This window comes from Natrix helvetica (genome assembly GCF_964273705.1).
Source record: "Natrix helvetica genome assembly, chromosome: 2".
In the NCBI taxonomy this organism is placed as follows: Eukaryota; Metazoa; Chordata; class Lepidosauria; order Squamata; family Natricidae; genus Natrix; species Natrix helvetica.
This window is the reverse complement of record NC_138552.1, coordinates 241,177,549-241,199,803: the sequence shown is the minus strand read 5'-3', so window position 1 is coordinate 241,199,803 and position 22,255 is coordinate 241,177,549. Positions and strand designations below refer to the sequence as shown.

Sequence of the window (22,255 nt, the reverse complement as noted above, 5' to 3'; positions counted from 1 at the left end):
CTCAATCATTTGCAGATTGCTTAGACACTCTGTTTTTTCTTTTTCTTTAGTTAATTACAGTTTTTCCTTCTCTTTCCTTCCCTAAAGAGCAGGAGTGGTGAGAAGAGTTTTCCCCTTGTTTTCTCCCCCCCCTCTTTCTCTCACCATTGTTGGCCTCCATGGAGTCCCAGGCTCGCTTAGGCATCACAGAGGTCAGAGATAGCTGCCAGTGGAGGCGTGGGGTCAGAGAGCTGACGCCCACACGATTGTGCCCTTTTTCGTTGTGGTTTTCCGTCGCTTCTGGCCATGCTCGTTTGGAGGAACTGGCAGCTGGCGCGGAGCCTCGGCAGGTATCTTTTAAGTTCTGGTCCCATTTTGGTTTGATTTTCGTCACGGCCGCCATTTTGTTTTCGCAGTTTTCCCATGTTGTCTTGCCTGCCGTTGCCTTTTTGTCCTGCTCTCCGCAGATCGCCATTTCAGACATCCTGTCCGGCCCTCTGGCAGTGTCTTTTCCCTTGGGACTGTGCTCCACAGTTATTGCGGCTCAGGAGTTTTTTGGCTCAGTGGTCAGGCTCGTCTCTCCAATCTGCGCTGGTGCTGGGAGTGATTGGCTCGCACTTGTGGTCTGCCGGCCTCTGCTTCTATTGGGTTCATCCGGTTGCTGCCCTCAGTGTCTCCACCTCACAGACACTAGGGCCTTTGATCTAGGGTCGAGTGAAGAGGCCCCTGTGCCCCTCAAGATCGCTGGGATGGCAGATCAGGCCCCTGGGGATATTGATGAACCAGGCCCCTCCACCAGCAGAGATTTCTTCCGACAGGCTGGCAAGGCAGCCAGGGAGGCCCTAAAGGGGAACAAGCGCTATGCTAGGCAGAGTAAGCAGCAATGGTCGGACTTGGATAGAGATGTTCTTCGTCGCCAGAAGGCCTTGGAAAAGCAATTCAGCAAGGCCCAGCAACAGGCCCAAGTCTCCAGACAGACTCCTCCCAGGGATTCCTCACCCAGGACCCAAGCCAGGCCTAGGCCTCCCATTTCTGAGAGTGAGAGGGAGGGGCAGGAGTTCTCCCCTGAGGCTTCACTGGCTATGGCAGTTTCCCCAGGCTTCCCAGGGCCCACAATGGCTGACCATGCAAACCTTTTTTACTGCCCATCAGAGTGGGAGGGGAAGCTAGCATTCCCAGGTCATCTGGCACCTCAACTCCCTCTGAATCAGCCACCCACCGGGACCGCCCTGCAGAGGATCGGGGACCCGATCTCTGCTGAGATGCAAGGCGTTATTGCCAGGGCCATCTCCCAGGGGATTGAGGCAGGGTTGCGCGAGCAGGCCAAATGCCCGTGCAAGATCCACCCCACTCCACCCCCTGTTCCCCCCCAAGGAAGTTCCACAGGCCCAATGACCCTCCTCCCCTCCTCGCTGGATAGTGAGGATTCTGCCTGGGAGGAGGACATTCTGCCCAACCCTGAGCCTGGCTTCTCAGGGGATGAGTCTGCAGTTCCTGATAAACCCGCCTTTACCAATTTCAAGACTATCTTGAATAAGGCAAAAGCCTCTACCCATGACGGACCAAGCAGCCCCTGATCTCTCGGACCTCAGTGAGGGCCTGTTTGAGGAACAGGTTCAGGTACAAGAAATTGTTCCCATTCCCAAATTATTCCTCAATGTAGTGCAGAAACAATGGGCACAGCCGGGCACCCTTGCCACCCCCAGTAGTAGCAACAGGAAACTGTATACAATGGATGCTAGTCTAGGAAATTTACTGAAGTTACCCCCTGTGGATGTGCCGATGGCTGCGCTCACTTCCTCCTCAGTACTCCCTCCTGATGTCTTGGAAGGGCTCAAGGCAGAGGATAAGAGGGCTGAGAAGGTCTGCCATAAAACTCATCAAGTGGCAGCTTGGCCGATTAAGATGTCCGCCTCTGCGTCCTTTCTCTCCAGAGCCTCTCTCCTCTGGTTGAGACAGTTACTCACCAAACTTCCAGCTGGAGGTAGCAGACTTAGGCAGGATGTCAATAAGCTCATTGAGGCTACTGAATACACGCTGACGCCACCTTGAACGCCACCAAGTTTGCATCTAGGGCCCTAGCTTCCAACGTTACCACCGGTCGCCTCTTATGCTTAGGCACTGGAATGTGGACATGAGGTCAAAGTGGAAGCTTGTTCTTTAAGGGGGACAAGCTCTTTGGGGAGGCCCTAGATCCTGTCCTTATTGAAAATAAGGATAAGAAAAAAAGTCATACCCTCGGACACCAAAATATCCGAGTGTAGGGGTTCTAACCTTTATAGGAAGCAGACATTTCGGGCTTCTGAGACGGCTTCTACCTCAGGCTCCTTCCAACGACCCTACTCCCAGAGCGCTGACAGGTCACAGGACCATCAGTCTTTTCGTGATAAAGGCCACCAACAGAACTTTTCCAAATGGCCTTTCTGCGGGGGGGGGGGTTGGCCTCCAGACTCTTCTGCCGGTGTAAGTGACCACCAACGGACGGCTCCCATCGGAGGGCGTCTTTAGTTGTTCCACGCCCAATGGGAGCGAATCACATCGGACCAGTGGGTCCTGCAGATGATTTGCATAGGCCTGACACTATAATTCATAACACCTCCACCTCGTCACTTCATCCGGTGCTCAACCCCCTCCTGCCCTATCACGAAGGCTCTCATGGAATTGGAGATACTCCATCTCAGGGAAATCAGGGGTGTAGAGACGGTCCCACCCAGTCAGAAAGGGGCAGGGTTTTATTCCATACTGTTCCTTGTCCCAAAGAACTCTGGAGGATGGATGGAGGGTATATTAGATTTTAAAAAACTAAACCATCACAGTAGCATACAAGAGGTTCAAGATGCAGTCTCTCCAGTCAATCCTGGGCTGCATCAGGCTGGGGGATCTACTAACATCTATAGATCTCAAAGAGGAATACCTTCACGTCTCAATTTGCAAGGCCCACCGCAGGTTTCTGAGGTTCTTTTATGTGGGCCAACACTTCCAGTACAGGGCTCTGCCGTTCAGCCTGTCATTGGCCCCCAGAATGTTTATGAAGATCCTCACAGTGGTAGCGGCCTTCCTCAGATCCCGTCCAGTGCGACTACAATGCTACCTGGATGATATTCTCATCCAATCGTCGTCCTGCCAACACGCAACACAAGACCTACAATACACTTTGAAGATCCTCTGGGAACACGGGTTCTTTGTCAACCTAGAAAAAAGTCATCTAGAGCTGACCACCAGGTTGCAACACCTCGGCACCATCATAGACACTGTGGCTTATCAGGTCTCCCTGTCTCTGGGGCAGATGGCAAGCCTCAGAACCCTAGTGCAACAGGTACACCAGTCACGTCAAGCCTCGATTGTGCAGTTGTCCCAGCTCTTGGGCAAGATGCCTTGGGCCAGACCACTCTCGTCGGCTGCAATGGCATATCTTACAGCATCAATGGGCAGAGCAATTAGTCAGTGTCGATTCCGGTCCCTCCTCAGGTGCATCGGTCCCTCGGGTGGTGGATGACTTCCACCCTGGCGAAGAACACCTTCAGGGAACCGGACCGTCTGACCATCACGACGGACAACAACCAAATAGCACAAAGCAGGTGGTCAGCGACCGAGGTGACACACAGCATCAACTGGCTAGAGTTGAGGGCTGCGAGGCTGGCCCTTCTTCATTTCCAGAACAGTATCCAGGAACATCACATGATAATTCTCATGGATAATGTAGCGGCCAAGTCACACATTAACCTCCAGGGGGCACCCACTCCAAGTCCCTGATGGCGGAGGCTGAATCCCTGGGAAGGTGGACAAAAAGACACCTGTGCTCGATTCAGGCAGAACACATCTCCGGGGTCAACAACATCCAGGAGGATTGGCTAAGCAGAGCCACTGTCGATCATTCAGAGTGGTGCCTGAATCCGGATCTGTTCCATCAACTGTCATAGAGATTTGGCTGACCGCTAGTCGATCTATTCACCACCCCGGAGAACACACACCTTCCCAGGTTTTTCACCAGGTTTCACACACTGTAAGCGGAAGGGATCAACACCCTACATTGCCCCTGGCCGCCGGGACTGCTATATGCCTTTCCGCCGATGCCCCTTCTACCCAGGGTGATTTGGAAGATTCTGGTGGAGGGCGTGGAGGTTCTGCTCGTGGTTCCCTTCTGGCCCAGGAGGACCTGGTTCACTGACCTGGTGAGTCTCTGTCCGTCAATCCACCATGGCGGATTCCTCAGCAAGAGGTCTCTCTCAGCCAAGGGGCTCTACAACACCTGGAGCTCCAGTGGCTGCAACTGGCCATCTGGCACTTGAGAGGGACCTCCTGAGTAGGGGCAGGTTCTCCACCAAGGTCATCCAGACCATTCAGGCATCCAGACGACCATCCACAGCCAGGATATACGAGGCCACCTGGAGATCCTTTGAAAAATGGTGCACGGGGTGATGGCGACCATGGCTACTGGCCCACAGGTCCTGGGCTATTTGCAAGATGGACTAGACCAGGGCTGGTGCCTAACACACTCCGGCGTCAGGTGGCTGCCTTGTCCATGATCCTCGCGTCTGACATTCACTCATCACTTGGCTGCCACCCAATCATCCGTAGTTTATTGCCGGGTGTCACCAACCTGAGGCGTCCAGTCGTCCATCGATACCCGTCATGGGAACTCAAGGTCGTGTTATGGGCCCTGATAGGACCGCCCTTTGAACCACTTCGGTCTGCCAGTCTGAAACATTTGACATTTAAGACCATCGTCTTAATTGCCAATTAAGAATTGCTTCTTAATCTCGGAGTTGGCAGCCCTGTCAGTTTGGGAGGACTTGTGTCTGATACATCCTGACAGGGTGGTCCTCCAACTGGATCCGTCATTTGTTCCCAAGATCAATTCCTGGTTCCACCAGGCCCAAGAGGTCATCCTCCCAGATTTTTGTCTGCACCCTAAACATCCCAGGGGAAAAAGATGGCACATGGTCAACATTCGTCGAACTCTACATAAATACATCGAACGCACAGCAGCGTTCAGGTGATCTGAGTTACTCTTCATGTCCTTTCAACCTGCATCCCAAGGCCGCAAAGTTTCTTCGTCTACCATCGGGTGTTTGCTGCGCACATGCATTGCCTTCGCTCATGTTCTGCAATCCAGACTGGTGCCACGCCATATTACCGCACATTCTATGAGAAGCGCCGCCACCACCTCAGCCTGCGCAACCAAAGCACTGCAGGGCGGCGACTTGGATTTCCTTGTCTCTGTTTGTTCGGAACTATAAATTGGACAAATTCGCTTCTGTGGAGGGGGCGTTTGGGAGGCGAGTCCTTCAGGGCATTCATACCAGTGGAGAGACCCTGGACTCAACAGCTTCCCGCCCTAGTGACATTTAGTTTGGGTATGTCCCATGCTTGGACTCTCCAAGCAGTGCACAGGAAAATGACCATTGGCTTACCTGAAGGGTTGTTTTCTGTGCACTGCGGGAGAGTCCAACCTCACCCTGAGGTCTTTCTCCACTGTTCGTTATGCAACTTTTGGACATTTGTATGGACTTACTTGAACAACCATTCAACGCACACAGATCCACACCTTCATTGAAAAAAAATGGAAGTCTAGGCAACACCAGAGGCATGGCTAAAGTTTCAATTCAGTCCTGGGCAGATTGGCTGAGTTTAACCCCATGCTTGGACTCTCCCGCAGCGCACAGAAAACGACCTTTCAGGTAAGCCAATGGTCATACTCTGAAAAATACGGTAATATGATCTGTGGGGAAAAAGTTGTTCTGTTAGATGAAATGAGGAGTAAATAAACTAGAAATCAAAAATTTCGACCACTTAGAAATTTTCTGCCTAGAAAAAGAGCTGAGTTTAAGACTGTCAATATTTTTACTTAGAAATATATATTGTTTTAAAGTCATTATGTTAGTAATTTTGATGAAACATTGAGAAAATTAGTGAAGGATATAATTGTGAAGTTAGGGTTAGGTTATGAATGTTGGACAGACCATTTTTAGTAGTATTTGAAATTGATCTGGGGAAAATTGATTTAGAAGAAACACAATCAAAAGAAATCAATGAGAATAAAACAGCTAAAAGAAGAGTTTAATCCAGTATGAAAAAGTTATAAAAGATAACATTAATCTCCCAACAACATGCAAAGAAAATGTATATAGGAAAAGAGCAGGTGGAAGTCACTGCCTGGAACAGATTGAAAAGGCTTATGCTGCAGAATGCCATGGATATCTGTATAGCAACATAATGGGGAACATGAAAAAGAATGCTTAGTAAAACAATGAAGTAAATGAGGATGTGGATGGAAACTTCTGTTGATTTTCAGAAAGTGACTAATAAAGTAAGTAGCCCTGAATTAGAGAATGTTTTGCATGAATCTGGAGTAGTAGATTGATTAAAATTAAAGTGTGTGGGATGATAAATGGATATTTAGGGAATAGTTCAAGATTGAACAGGAAGTAAAACAAGTTTGTATGAAATCCCCTTAGATACTTAATGATTTTACAGATAATTGAATAATGAATTTTGTAGAGATATTTTGGTTGAAGATGTGAATGTACTTTTCTGTGCATATGACACCGTGGTGTTAAATGAGAACCCAGTTTGCAGCAAATATAGCAATAGCGATAGCACTTAGATTTATATCACAGTGCTTTACAGCCCAATCTTAAGTGGTTTACAGAGTCAGCATATTGCTCCCAACAATCTGGGTCCTCATTTTCCCACCTTCGAAGGATGGAAGATTGAGTCAACCTTGAGATACCTTAAGATAGACTGTATAGTGCAGTGAGGAGCATGGATCTGAAAAATTAATGTAGTTGTGTGCGTCAGACAAGATGGAGGAAACAGTTGCAAGTTCTATGTTAATGATGAGAAAACCAGAGCAAGTACACAAATTTGCATGCCTTGTGTCTGTCATTATTTAAAAGCCTACACTGTGATATGATGAGGTTACATGGTATGAGGCAGCTTCGGGGGGGGGGGGGGCGGGACTGGAAACATGACCAAGAAAAGTTTTTAAAAGTATGCTTAGTTCAGACTATTTAGGACTACTGCTCTTGAGATATTTTAGATTATACTTTCTGTATCCTTAACCATATTTATATTCTGAATTAAATTGTAGAGAGTATGAAGTTAAATTGCTTACCCTGATTTAGGGATTGAAAAAAAAATCAAACACATCGTTTCATATTTGGGAATTAATTGTGTTTTCTGAGAAAAAAACAAGACTGAATTTTTGTGAAACAGAGAATAAGAGCAGTTGTACATTCTATTCATATCTCCTAGTTCTCACTTAACAGAGAGTTAAAAAGAAGATCAAAGACAACAAAGACCACCAGCCTGAGTTGGTAAATGCAGGTAGCCATAAGATTCTGTTATTGCATCCCTTTTTCTTTGCAGTAAACCTGATTAACAAAACCTTATGAAAATCAAGCTGGTTTTTTTACTGTTCATTAGAGAACTTGACATTATTGTAATTAAACATCAATGTTACACCAATGTAGTCTAATTAAACATGAATTAAACATCAAAAAGAGCCCTAATGGCATAGTGGCTAGAATGCATTATTGCAGGATAACTCTGGCTATAGCAGAGGTGGGTTGCTCCAGGTATGCACCAGTAGGGGCGGACCGGTAGCGGAAATCGGCTGTACGTTTGCATACCGGGAGGTTTTTAAGAAGAAATTTGTCCATAATAGTATAGGACCGTGATGGCAAACCTATGGCATGCATGCTACAGGTGGCACAAAGAGCCATTTGTCAGGGCACGGGAGGCGTTGCCCTGTCAGCTGGCCAGCGCGCATGCACACGCTGGCCAGCTCACTTCGGCCTTCTTTTGAGGCCATTTTTCACCCTATGGGCAAATTGGAAATTCAGGAACGTACTTCTGGTTTCCTCGTAGGGCCAGTTTTAGCCCTTCGAAGTGTTCAGGAGCCTTCCCTGAAGGCTCCGGAGGGCAAAAAATGACTCTACGAGCAAACCTCTATCCTTCGGAGGTTGCTAAAATAAGCCAGATTGTTGGGGAAAATATGTTGACATTGTGGACTTCTTAGAGAGTGCTGTAGAGCAGGGGTCCCCAACCCCTAGTCTGCAGATCGGTACCGGCCGCAGCATGCCAGAAACCGGTCTGCGCAAACAAGCGAAGCCTCATCAACAGGATGCAGGTAGCACATGAAACTATGTCCCTTCAGTCTGTGGAAAAACCTCTCTGCATGCAACTGGTCCCTGGTGCCTAAAAGGTTGGGTGCCGGCGCTGTAGAACACCATGAAGCAAGTACAGTAGAACTTTGGGTCACACCCACTTCTGACCACAACCAAATCGGATGCCAACCAAAAAATCCACTAAATGTGTCACTCTGGTCGCAAACACATCCTTGTGTGGCAATCAAACATAGCCGCAGCAATTTCCCCTGCCATACCATTTTATTTATTTTTTTGTATGTGTATGCGAGTCAGTTTTGCTTCTGGTCATGACCAAAACAGATTGCGACCAAAGTCCTGGAAGGGATTACGGTTGTGGCTGGAGGTTACATGTATATAAATCTTAAATGCTTTTCCTAGTGCTATTGCTATGTTCCATTTTCGTGTACCAATCTGTAAGTCAAATATTTTATATCAACTGCTGCTTCTATGTCATATCAAGAGCATCCCAATGTATAAGAAAACATTATAATAAATTGGCATTGAACAAATAATGCAAATATTTTCATGCTCTAGGTACTGTATAAACAATTCAGGCTGCTCTAATAAAACACTAGTTATTCCCTAGCTATTTTTTGCAGTCATTTTTCCATAGTAGGCAAGAGGAGTTTGAGAGAAGAGGTAGCACATGAGCCTGAGCTTTGTCTTTCCATACTAAAGTCCAGGAATAAAATAATAGTTAAAACTTGTTTGCTGTGCTGTACTTACAGATTATCAACACATTTGCTATTATGTTGTACCCTTTTAGCTGCTGCCGGAAAATGATACATAAGCTTTTGTATATCCACTTTGAGTGGAAAGGATAATATCAACTGTGTTATAAATATCATCATCAAATGTCTAATTTTATTTTAAAAAACTTTTACTACTGTTTGTCACCATCCAAAATGCATTCTATATTCAAAGTCTTCAGGCAAAGTTAGTTTAAGACAACCTTGCCAGTGTGTACCATTCATTATTGCAGTCATAAAATTTTCCCAAAGATTAATAACTTCATTCTTACTGAAGTTTGCAAAATTAAGGAAAAGTTGTATCATTAAGAATCAGTCAAGAATATTTGATCCTGGACAGACCAGAGATAATAATGTGGTTTATGATAGATTGGAAGCTGTTGTGAACTTTCTGTGAATTAAATATAATATATTGTTAACAGAGGACTTTGAAGTTTAACTTTGCTGTTTGCTTTACCTTTAACTATGTTTGTTTATATATGTAGTAGATTGATGTCAGTTATACTGATCAGGTAAACAAAAATGTAGAAGTTCCTAAACAGACGACCTGTTTCGCAAGGGAGAAGGGAGATTATTATTCTTGAAATATTTATATCAGTATTCAACTAGGGAGGACAATCTATGCGTATGTATATTTTTATGCACAATTTTTAATATCTTGTTTAGTTTTGCTTTGTTTTTGTATTTTTTTTGAGTTTGTATTTTAGCATTGTGAGTAAAATTAAACATTGAACATAAAATCTGCAAAATTATGGTACTAGAAATTTCTCTCTTTACAATCAAAACCGTGGATTGAGGAATTATATTGTAGAATCCAAATGCTTGGATTCCCTAACACTCAAAAAGGTAGTAATAGTCTCATCCTCTGAATTGAAGGTAGCATTCTAAACAAAGTTTATAGCTTTTTTCATGTACATAGTGTATTATATTATCCTATATAGAGTTGAGATATTTTTAACGAATAACCAAATAAAATGGTGAGTTCTGCTATATTCAATGTGGGTTCAAGATAAAATGAATCTACGTCATAAATTACGTTTTTTTAAATAAACTTAACCTATAAAAATGCAGAATATAAATTAGATATATAACATTTGATGAGAAGACAAATGCATTATTTTCCATTATGTTACACATTTCCATTAAAATTTAAACATTAATATTTAATAATCAGTAGACTATTGTAATAGCTATTAACTTAGCTATTACCTGCATGTGCTTTAAAGTTATTAATCCTTTCTCTTGTATTTGCTAAACTCTACAAATATTATAATATGGCTTATAATTTTCTTTGTAACTTAAAATAAATAATTATTAAATGCTTTAAAACATTTAAAAGAGATATGTATAAAAAAATGTTTTTATATTTTTCCACATTGTTCTCTGATTTCTCTCCTTTAATGTCTTGTGACTTCTTGGGTAAAAGAAAGGATTCAAGGAGTATTTAATCGAAAATTAGATATCACTTCAATTCAATTCAACTGAAATGTCCAAGTTTCAATTTAATAAAGACAAATATTAAGAAAGGAAAGCATAGAATTTGTTTATTTTTAAAACATTATTTAGTTTTCTTAATCGTAATGAAAGTAATAGTAGTAATGAAATGTTTACAAAAGAAATGATTATATAAAACACTTTAAAAAATCAAACTCCTTTATACTGATTTGCTGTCATAATTTTCAAGTTTGTCTTTTCCCTTTATTTAATTATTTTAGAAATCATAAATCCTGTACAGTTCAAAGTGGTGATTGTTGCTGTTTTTAATCTTATAGCACACTTCTGCTGATGGATATTCTGACTCTCATATCCAACCCACAAAATCAAGTAGTCGACAGAATATACCACGTTGCAGAAATTCAATCACCTCTGTAAATGAAGAGCATCCTCACATTGGGAACTATCGCTTATTAAAAACAATAGGAAAAGGAAATTTTGCTAAAGTGAAGCTGGCTAGACATGTTCTTACAGGTAGAGAGGTAAGTTTCTTTAAGCTAGGCTTGATAATTATTATTTTATTTGCAAAATGTTTGTCCAATATTTTCATTATTGAAAATAAAATCCAGCATATAAAGGTGTTTTTTTCTTTTTGACTGTCTGCAGTATGTATACTTGAACTTCGTTCCTGAGGTGTAGCAGCTTTGTTAGTACTACAAGACATATAACGCCAGCAGCTCTGTGGGCAGATTTTGGTCTGTCACTATATTTTTGTAAAACAGTTTATGGAAATTTTTAAAGTATAGTGTGGGTGGAAGAGAAAGAATTCCCTCCTTGGCTTACTTATCCCTCTTTTTCCTAATGAGATTTCTAAATTCTAAATTAGAAATAATGCAACTCAGGAGAAAAAGAAGTTGAAAATATTCAAGACAAAAACTTGTCCATATAAAATGTGATCACTTTTTGCAGCCCTTTGACAAGCAGTCAGTAGGCAAGCCATATTCACTTAAGTTAGTGTTACAACTTAAAATTGCAGTGATTCATTTAACAGCTGTGGCAAGAAAGGTCATAAAATGGGGCAAAACTCATTAAACAACTGTCTTGCTTAACAACTTTAGTTTTGGGCTCAATTGTGGTTGTAAGTCAAGGATTACCTGTTTTGGAGGTGTGCTTTCTCTGTTATCTCTCTGGTAGATATCACTCACTATTGAAAGAAATTTGATAATTTAGAATTTTATCTGAATGGGGTCAGTTTCTGCCTAAAATAAACAATTCTTATATACTGTAAAGAGTTTGTTTAATTGTTCAACTTTTTAAAAAGTTATTTTTTGCCTTTCCATCCTTAGGTTGCTGTCAAAATTATAGACAAAACCCAGTTAAATCCTACCAGTTTACAAAAGGTAATGTTTCTGTCATAATACATTAGCATTTTGGATTCAAGAATCCAATCTCTTATTTTTCTTTCTTTCTTTTCTTTCTTTGCTCATATAAGATAACTGAAAAACACTGTGAATAATAGTCTGTTTGAGATTAGGTTGAAAATGACAGCTAGTTAATGCTTTGCTGATGTAAGCTGTGAATAATGTCAGTCTCAAAATGTCGATCTGGTATACAACTTCTCCTATAATGAAAATACTATCCTTAAAAAATGAAGTTATTATCAGAAATGTTATCTTCCAATCCTAGCATTTAGCTAGGCCACTTTTCGGTTGGAAGTGAGCTATCAAATCCAAACATAACCATGACAGGTATTTCCCAGAAGATGGCCTGAAATAGCTTCTTACTAGTAAGCTGCTATATGGTGCACTGCAACCATTTGAATACATTTGTTTGGCAATTTTTGTGGGCATGTCTGCCATGTCGTGATCATATGAAGAGCAAACATACAACAAAATTTACATGTTAATTTAGTTTTTTTATTAATCATCTCACAAATCCTCTTGTTTTATCTAAATTAACCTTTTATTAAAGTAGCATAAACAAATGCTTTACCTGGTCCTTGAACTGGTTGAGATAATGTCAATAAACTTCTTTTTTAAAAGATAAAACTTAAAAATTCAAAGTTTCAATTGTTCATTGACATCAAACTGTTTCCATGTTAATTTATATTTGCACAATATTGATCTTGCTTTGTTGGTTTGAGATACTGCTGCTTTACTGTTGTATTGAAATGTTTCTGCAATAAATAATAATTTTGTGTAGCCTAAGAAAAGCATTTCTTCAGACCTTTCTCTTGATTTTCTTATTATTGTGTTTTTCATATGAATGGTATAAAACCAATCTGAAAAACTGATAAGATCAGTTCCCTGTTAAACCTCAGAAAGTCGTTGAGTGTGGAAGGAAATTTTAGAAAGTCATGTACATTTGTATTAATTATAACTCAGACCTGAAAGGATATTGGCAGTAAAGCTAAGAATCCATTGAAATCAGTGTGAAAAGTTAGAGATCACTAAAGGTAAATCCAATTGATTGCACTGAGGATTAAACAATTCATTTAAGATCTTATTCTTTACTTGTATAGGAACAACTTTCTATTGCAGCAGTATACTAACTTAAACCAAACTCCTAAATATATATTCTTTTAATATTTATATAATTTATTAAAATTATATAAACATTATTCAGATACATGGGTTTTTTTAACAGCTGTTTCGAGAAGTACGAATAATGAAAATACTGAATCATCCAAATATAGGTAGGAATCTTCAGTTTATTTTTTATAAATTATATTTGAACGTTAGAAAACCTTTGGGAAATAGTTAATACTTAGTTTTATGAACATCATTATATACAATTTCTAAATTTTTAATAAATATTGCTTTTGGCTTTTAAAGAATTCATGCTTTCCTAAATAAAGCAAGCTCAATATTTCTTCTGGAAAATAGCTACTTAATTATAAGAATACAATAGTAAGGATGCAGATTGTTTCATTGATTTCTGCACAGGCAGTGAATTTTCTAATTGGCTTTCCAGCTTTGCTATGGCAGAATCAAAGTCTAAAAATCCAATTTTTGAATTCCCTTAAATAATCAACTTTTTATGTCATTACATAGTAAAGCCCAAATTATTTCCTTGAAAGAAGCCTTATTTTTTTTTTAAAAAAAAAGGGGATTCTTGTTATATTTGATTTAAACACTTGCTTCTCTGTCCCAGCTTTTTGCCTTCAAAAATGTCTTCTTGCCAATGTAATTGGCAAAGTCTTAATATCCAGCATACCAATTTAGAAACAGATAAAGTGTAAAAGCTTGGCCGTAGTCTTATATTCTGCCCCTTTTGGCCTTGAAAGTTTCTCTCTGCTTAGCACTGAAAAGAAACCGATTACAGTACTGTAATTCAAATTCTCATTGTGAAAACGTTTATTATAATCAGGATTGTAATATTGGGCTGATTAGCATAGTAGTTAAAATAATACAGTAAGCTGTGAATCAGGAATTCCTGGTTCAATTTTTGCTGCTGTGAATTCACCAGCAACCTTAGGAAGCCATTTTCTCAGATTCAGTCTTCCCCACCCAGCCATAAATACATGGCAAAGGTAATTGCATTCCTATATTTCACCTTCTGGGATTGCTGCAAGGATTGCAATGAAATAATGCATGCAACATGCTATGAATATTTATAAGCACTAAATGCTATTATTTATTATTAATTTATGAAAATGTGATAATAGTTTTATCAAAATAGACTTTAAAGATTTATTTTAGTGAAAATCACTTCATAATGAACATGTGTAACTTTCCATTTCTGGTTTAGTTTCTCCCATCTTTAAAGACCTGCTATGTGATGGCAATTCTTCTGGCTGGTGAGGGGTAGAACAATATTGTTCGAGAGACAATTTATTGTTTCTGAATTGACCAGAGAGCTTGTTTCATACAAGGTATACACATAGTTGCATAGAGAATACGGACCACCAGCTCCTGCTTTCATCAGAATAAGCAGGTTTTCTGGATGTTAAAATCTTGTCAACTTAAACTCTTCCATCACCATAGTCATTTTGGGAACATATTCCAGGGCGTTGTCCTTTTGGTTCTTAACAGTTCTGCTGTCTCCTTTGGGAAACTCTCTTCTTCTTCAGGGGAATCAAAACAGGAACCATTCTAATCCAACTTATTTCTAGCAGAATAGTGAATGGTTTTGATTTCAAGAGCCACATCTGTAGAACCAAACTATGATTTCAGCATGCATTTCTTCATATATGTGATGTGGATAAGATACATCAATTTAGAAGTATTTAGCTTTGTTTTAAAATATTCTTGGTTGCTTTTGGTTAGGCAATTTATTACCATTTTTATCTTACAGTTAAACTATTTGAAGTTATTGAAACAGAGAAAACATTATATTTAATAATGGAATATGCTAGTGGAGGTAAGTTAATGTTCTGTTCTACTTCTAATGTGTGGAATAGGTAATGGGGATATTAGAAAGTGAGGATGGAGAATTGTGAAAAAAAAATTGAACTTATTTCTACTTCATGGAAATCATAGCTGAGCTGGAAGTTAGGGTTAGGGTTAGCTGAAGTTACTATTTTTTTTGGCTATTGTTGAGGGAAGCTGTTTTATGTTTGTGTCTCTTAGAAACACAAGCTGAGCTATAACCTAGTTTTCAATAGATAATGTAATGACTCCCATTTCAGGCTTTAACTAAGGCATCCTCTGATATTAGACTTTTCACAAAAAATTATTCCTACAGATGTTTAGTTTATGAGAAGGAAGAATATTATCCTTACCATTTCCCTTAAGTATGATATTAAAATATAATACAAATACAAATCTGAATACAAATTTTATTTTGTTATAGGAAGCAGACACATGGGTTTTCTCTATGACTCAATATATAATGGGAAAAGTATTATGTTTTAAAGTTAATGTAACTATTTATAAAACTTAAAAAGTACAGAAGACATTTTTCCATCATATTATATAGTGTGATAATGTTACATTTATTCTAGGAGAAGTATTTGACTACTTGGTTGCACATGGAAGAATGAAAGAGAAAGAGGCCCGTGCGAAATTTAGGCAGGTATGAAATAAATAAAAACATACATACTTTCAAATAAAAATAAGCTTGGTTCTTAGTCCCAAATGGAATTTCAGGTGGTAAAACTTTTTTTTTTCAAAAAAGAACTTTCGGATCAGCTTATCTTTAAAGTAAATATTAATGTGTTGCAGATTTCAAAAATATCTAATAAACAAGAAATTAATTTATCTCTTTAAAAAATTGTACCATTTTCTATTATGCTGTGAATCTTGGAAACCTTAGAAAATGAATAGATAATTATAATTTAATAAATTATATTTATAAAAGAAGTAGAAACAAAAAGGGATCAAGCCATGTTTGTTAGCATGCTTACATGCTGTGGTATCAACTCCTTTTTCTACCCTCCTGTCTCCACCCAACATCTGAACCCTACTCCTAACCCTCTTGAGTGGGTAGATCCACTGTTAATGTATTATTGCCATTGTACGAAAACCTTTCTCAGGTTTGTACCCACTACTAAACTCCTGCTCCTTTCAACCACAATCTTCAGAGAATGTGTGACGAAATGATTCATCCCCAAAAATGCAATAAAACCAAATGTTTTATAAAAGGGAGCCCCTGAGTATCAATACATTATACATGGCAGCAGAATGAGAACTTTCTCAAGCAGCCAGTTTGGCACAGGAAAAATCAAGTCAGGAATGGCTTCTGGGTGGTCAGTGAATCTTTGGCAGCTTCCTGTAGTTGACTCTCAGTATGCCTCTCCTAATCAATATTTTAATATAGTTCATAGTGATTTGGTAATCACTATTTGGTATATATGGCTATCACATAATGTGGATGACATTAAGTGCCAGACAAGAAAGTATGTGGATGCGGATATAGATGTATTTATGTGGATAACAATAAATAATATTAACACTTGAATGGGACAAGTGTATTTTTGGCTTGAGATTTTTTGGGAAATCTCTTGCGTCTTTAAATCCCTTTGGCCCGACTTTGAGGTTGGTTGAAATACTTGCTTAAAGTACTGTTCAAATTATGCTTGTGTAGTTTTTGGTGTATCATGTTGCCTCCTTTAGGGAAGCCACAGTTGTAACAAAAGATCATTTTCCTCCTTCAGTGGCAAATTGCATTTCTATGCTTGAGTCTAGAGCAAAGAAGAGGTTTCAGCCCCGCTGTTGTTTAACTGCATTAACGTATTAGCATAATGATTAAAATATTAAAACTACGGTTTTAATATAGAAAATATATTAATTGACATGATTTGAATTTCAAAAACTAATAAGGTATCATAATTTTGGTTAAAGTAATGCATTCCAAAATGTGGAAACTAGCAACAACTAAGATAATTGAATCTGAATCATTATGATATAAAAGCCACTGACTAAAACCTCTTCTCTGCCTAGAATTCGTTAACCATGATGGGTATCTGGATGAGGAATCATTGTACTGACCTGCAGCTTCTGTGTTGCCCAAGCCAGCTCTAAGGTTAATGTTAATTGTGATTTGATAAAGCAGCCCAATATTAGAAAGCCACAATTTCAAAAGTTGATCACTGAATGTAGCCATTAAATGATTAATAAGCCATTTTTATTTTTCCTACCAGTCTCCTATCACAGTTGACATTATATTACAATACATATAGACATATTGTAAGCATTATATGAAGTTACTGGTGCAGATTAATTTGAATGCCTTACAACGCTACAGATACAATTATTGTTAGGATTGTCCTTATGTGTTATTTTGCTAATAAGGACAATGATATTTCAGATTGTGTCTGCTGTGCAGTACTGTCATCAAAAGTGCATTGTTCATCGTGATCTCAAGGTATGTTAATTTTTCTCTTTAAGAATTGAAACTTTTATAGAGCAAAATAATTTTGTGAACATTTTAGAGCTCGATTTAGATTTTCTAAATGGTCTTCATCTTCCATCTCTGAAAAAACAATACTTATTATTTGAATGTATGCTGTAGGGAAAAGTATATGTTATACGTAACAGATTTAATGTTGACTTTAAGGAAATGCTTTTTTTCTCTATTTATTCTTTAATGGTTATATAATGTTCCTTTCTTGCTTATAGTAGGTGTTACATGCACTTTTTAATTATAGGCCCCAACCTATATCTAGTTTCCCCATGTATAATTTGGTTATATTAATTTTATGCCTATCAAGTCCCTCTTTCACTGTCACTCAAATAGCTTCCTTTAGTTAGAGGTCTTTCTCATGCCTATTGCTTCTTTATGTCATTACTTAGTATGTGTGTGGAAAGTAACATGATTGTTAATGGTTTCCCCATTGACTTTGCTTGTAAGAAGGTCACAAAAGATGACCTTATGACTCCAGGACATTGCAACTGTCATAAATATGATTCAGTTGTCAAGATTGTAAGTGTGAAAAATGGTCAAAAGTAACTTTTTCCAGTACCATGGTAACTTTGAACAGTCACTGAACAAACTTTAGAAGGTCAAGGACTACCTATATTCTTAGTTTTTAAGCAAAAAAGCAATATAATAAGTATCATGCCCTAATTGAATAATTGAAATAATTAATTTAGAAAATATCACATTAGAAGAGTTATTATTTTTAATAGTAAAAGAAGCAAACCTTTGGAACCAATAGTTCTTAGATGGTATAAATCTTTAAAAGATTCAGATACACCCGTTTCTGTTATGTGTGTACATGTCTCCTTCAATTAGAAATAGGGAGAACAAAAATACTGGTCTTTATTTTTGTTTCTAAATACCACACTGTTTTATGTTTTTATTCAACTATATGCTGACTCTGTAAACTGCTTAGAGCAGCGATGGCAAACCTTTTTTGGCTCGCGTGCCACAAGTGGGAGGAGCGCAGGGGGGTCATGTGCGGGCGTGCCGCACCCACAATGCAATGCGCGACCCCCCCAATGTGCATGCGCGCACAACGGGCGCGACCCCCCCATTTTTACATGCTTTTTTCACCCTCCCCAGGCTCCAGAGGCTTTATAGGAGCCTGGGGAGGGCGAAAAGAGCCTCCCCTGCCCCCCTGGAGGCCCTCCGGAGGCTTCAGGGACCGTCTAGAGGCTTCCCTGAAGCCTTTGGAGCGTTTAAACGACCCTCCGAGCAAACCGGAAGTCACTTCGCCTGGGAGGGCGAAAAGAGCCTCCGGGGGCGTGGGGGGAGGCTCTTTTCGCCCTCCCAGGCTCCTATAAAGCGTCTGGAGCCTGGGGAGGGTGAAAAAATGGCTTTTTAAAACGGTGAACTCAGCTGGCCAGCGCGTGCATGTGCACTGGCCAGCTGACAGGGCAGCACCTCGCGTGCCCTGACAAATGGCTCCGCGTGCCACAGGTTCGCCATCACTGGCTTAGAGAGTGCTGTAAAGCATTATGAAGCTGTATATAAGTCTAAGTGCTATTGTTATTTCTCTAGAATGCACAATAATAATTTTGAAAAAGGAAAGGCTATTAATTATTATACTTTTCACAAATCTCACTGATGTCAGTTTGATATAAGGTTGCAATCAAGTTGGCAGCTTAGAAATACCAGAAGAGGAAAAACAGCACATAATTGAATTTATTATTTGAAGTAAGGACATTTGACATTCTAAATTTTTTACATTATCATGGAACACACTGTTCTTTAGATTAAATAGTTGTTCTACTATTGATGGTATAAAAAACATTTTAAACGTAGCCATGTATTTGATTTCCCCCCCTTTATAGGCAGAAAACCTTCTTCTTGATGGAGACATGAACATTAAAATTGCAGATTTTGGTTTTAGCAATGAATTTATTGTAGGCAACAAACTGGACACTTTTTGTGGAAGTCCTCCGTATGCTGCCCCAGAACTCTTTCAAGGAAAGAAATATGATGGTCCAGAAGTAGATGTTTGGAGTCTTGGAGTCATTCTTTACACTCTTGTCAGTGGATCATTGCCTTTTGATGGTCAGAACTTAAAGGTAGAAATACTATCTGAAGTTACTAAAGTCTGGTTTTTGAATTTTTGCCTTAGCATTTGATTTATTTTCTTTATTTGGCTTTCAAAAGGAATTGCGAGAACGAGTATTGCGTGGAAAGTACCGCATACCATTCTATATGTCCACAGACTGTGAAAATCTACTGAAAAAACTACTTGTGTTGAATCCAATTAAGAGAGGGAGCTTAGAAGTAAGTTCTCTGAATATTTTCTTGTTTATTAACTCGAGTCAGTGGAATAAGTTAAACCCCAGGGGGATTTAAAACTGGTCCTGTAATTCTTCCTGGGACCCTAACCTAAATGTATTAGTCTTTTGGCCCAAAAGCCATGGCTGGCCTTTAAGTAATATTGGGGAGATAGTACTCCAAAACATGGATGGAATCAGCATAGTAATTAAATTGGATTTAATTAACTTAAACATGATTACAGTTTGTGTTAATTAAATACTTCTAATATAACTATTCTTCATTAACTATTATTAATAATTTCTTTGACTCACAATAAAAATTACAGTGAATGGCAACTTTTGGAGAAGTTCTGGCTCTTGTACATATATGGTGGCAATTTAGAAAGACCTGTTTTAAAACCAAAGTACTATATGTCATCAGACTTCAAATGTTTTGATAAGTATGTTCATCCTGGAGAACAGTTGTCTCTGATTGAATTGAATCTGATAGAATTAGGAAATTTAAAAGCTGACTAATTTTAAGTAAAACATTGGGCCTGTTTTCCCCAAAGGTTCCCCCCCTCTAAATAATTCAATGTAATTCCATTTTTCCATTTTGTTTATTTTCAAGCAAATTATGAAGGACCGGTGGATGAATGTCGGTCATGAAGAAGAAGAATTAAAGCCATACACTGAACCTGAACCAGATTTTAATGACACTAAACGAATAGGTAACAGTTTTAATCTAACTATTCATTGCTTTTTAGATTCTCCAAATATTGCCTACAGTATTTCTGTGCTATCTGATTATATGTCAGATGTGCTTGGAGCTAATTCATATGTCTTGCTTGAGTCTCCAGAATACCATTTTTACTCTAAATTCTTCATTTTCCACTCACGTTTCATAGAAAACATGATTTGCATTTTCCTTTCTTATTACAGTGGCAAACACATATTTGAAATATGATCTTGAATGGTAATTCAGGGGAGAAATACTTCTGTGTTCAGCTATACTTTGTGCTAAAAAAGAAATGTAAATTGGCTTTTGCGGCTAGGATCCATCATATAGAGGACATCAATATACTTTCATTTTCTTTTCTATTTTTTATAGTTCTTAATTCTATGAAGATTTAGGTTTGGCAATAACATTTCATAAAACATGGGAGAAATTATGAATTGGCTGACGGGTTAGATATTTTTTTAAAAGATATGTGATCTATGAAGTTCTGAAACATGTTGCTAGACAACTACATGTAAAGTACAAATATTTTAAATAAATAAAATAGAAAATTAGATATAATTAGTTCTGAGATATTCCCAGAATTATTACTGGTTTGGCTGAAAAGAGTACATTAGAAAATTCCCTGATGTTAGCCTAAATATTTCAGATAGTCTTATCAAAAATAAATTCTGTTTTTTCCCCCTAGATATAATGGTCACTATGGGTTTTGCAAGAGATGAAATTCATGACGCCTTAATAAACCAAAAATATGATGAAGTAATGGCTACATATTTGCTTCTAGGGAGAAAACCACCTGAGGTAATTTACCATTATTTATTTTTATTTTTACCTTTATTTTAAATTGTTTTGCATTTCTAATTCAAGGAGAGAGAACATATTACCTAGGTTTGTACAAACCTTTGAAAGGGACACTTTGTAAAATGTTTTAATACGAATAAAGTACCTCCTCTTGGCATATTATGGGAACTATCTGACATAGCTGCTTCAAAGGCTGTTCCGAGCCCCGTGGATGTCTGGGTATGTGCATACATAGAGAAACATTCTGCTTCATTTTTGGGAAAATAAAGGGTTTTTGCATATAAATGTGCAGACAGTCAGGGATTGCCTTGGAAGTAGCTGCACAAGTCTTTCCAACGATGTGGTTACTTGAGCGCTTTGTATTACCCTAATCTCCCCATAGCATTTACTACCAAGCAAAAAACCTCTTTGAAACTCACAGGAATTTAATTGCTACAGAGAAACTCACAGAGAATTTATACACTCACCATTTTTTAAAAACTTTTGCCTAATCTATGCATGTACTAGAATGAGATGGGGGGAGGGGACTCAAGTTGATAAACAGTGAATGCTTTGGGGGTTTCAATAAAGCCTAGGGTCATTATCACTGCTGCAACAATCATTAGGACTTTAAATATTTTTCTGACTTTAATAATTTGGGCTCTAGGCTTAATATCTGATTATCAGAAGCATAAAATGATTGTGATACCTCGAATTCAGTCTATTGAAGACCATTAATATGCTACCAGGGTGGGAAAATACTAGAAAGCATTTGCAGAACTTCATCCTGTTTTCTTAATCTACCCATGTACTCTAAGGAATCTTCTCTAACACCAGAGTTCAAAAGCAACAATATACTCCCTATCCTGCTTCTTCAAATCCAACTTTCACTTCTATAGGGTGTCACAGGGAATACCATGGTTAGTATAATTCTGATCTCTTTGGGTATACTTATAGCAGTTGAATCTCTTTTCCAAAACTTTCATGGATATTTTACTAAGTGCTAGTTTGTGGTGTATTTCTTGACTCCTTGTTCCTGTATTGTTAATGGTTAATCCTAAAAGGAAGAAAGACAGAGTTGGAAGGGACCTTGGTGGTCTTCTAGTCCAATCACCTGCTCAAGCAGGAAACCCTATACAATTTCAGACAAATGGTGGTCTAATCTCTTCTTAAACAACCTCCAGTGTTGGAGCACCCATAACTTCTAGAAGAAAGTTGTTCCACTGATTAATTGTTCTGTCAGGAAATTTCTCCTTAGTTCTAGGTTGGGTCTCTCCTTGATTAGTTTCTATCCAAAGATGATATCCAGCACTTCGATATATT

General features: G+C 38.9%; 1 protein-coding gene across 6 annotated transcripts in view; it reads left to right on the top strand.

Moving 5' to 3' along the window:
• The window catches only part of MARK1 (microtubule affinity regulating kinase 1), a 60,761-nt gene that overhangs the window by 19,439 nt on the left and 19,067 nt on the right, over positions 1-22,255 (top strand). For all 6 annotated transcript variants that reach the window (XM_081944154.1, XM_081944158.1, XM_081944156.1 and 3 more), the window contains 10 exons: positions 10,654-10,857; positions 11,662-11,715; positions 12,962-13,010; positions 14,612-14,677; positions 15,261-15,331; positions 17,066-17,122; positions 18,994-19,230; positions 19,319-19,438; positions 20,045-20,144; positions 20,841-20,953. In XM_081944154.1, coding sequence (XP_081800280.1) covers positions 10,654-10,857; positions 11,662-11,715; positions 12,962-13,010; positions 14,612-14,677; positions 15,261-15,331; positions 17,066-17,122; positions 18,994-19,230; positions 19,319-19,438; positions 20,045-20,144; positions 20,841-20,953 — 1,071 coding nt within the window. The remainder of the gene's footprint in view (positions 1-10,653; positions 10,858-11,661; positions 11,716-12,961; positions 13,011-14,611; positions 14,678-15,260; positions 15,332-17,065; positions 17,123-18,993; positions 19,231-19,318; positions 19,439-20,044; positions 20,145-20,840; positions 20,954-22,255) is intronic.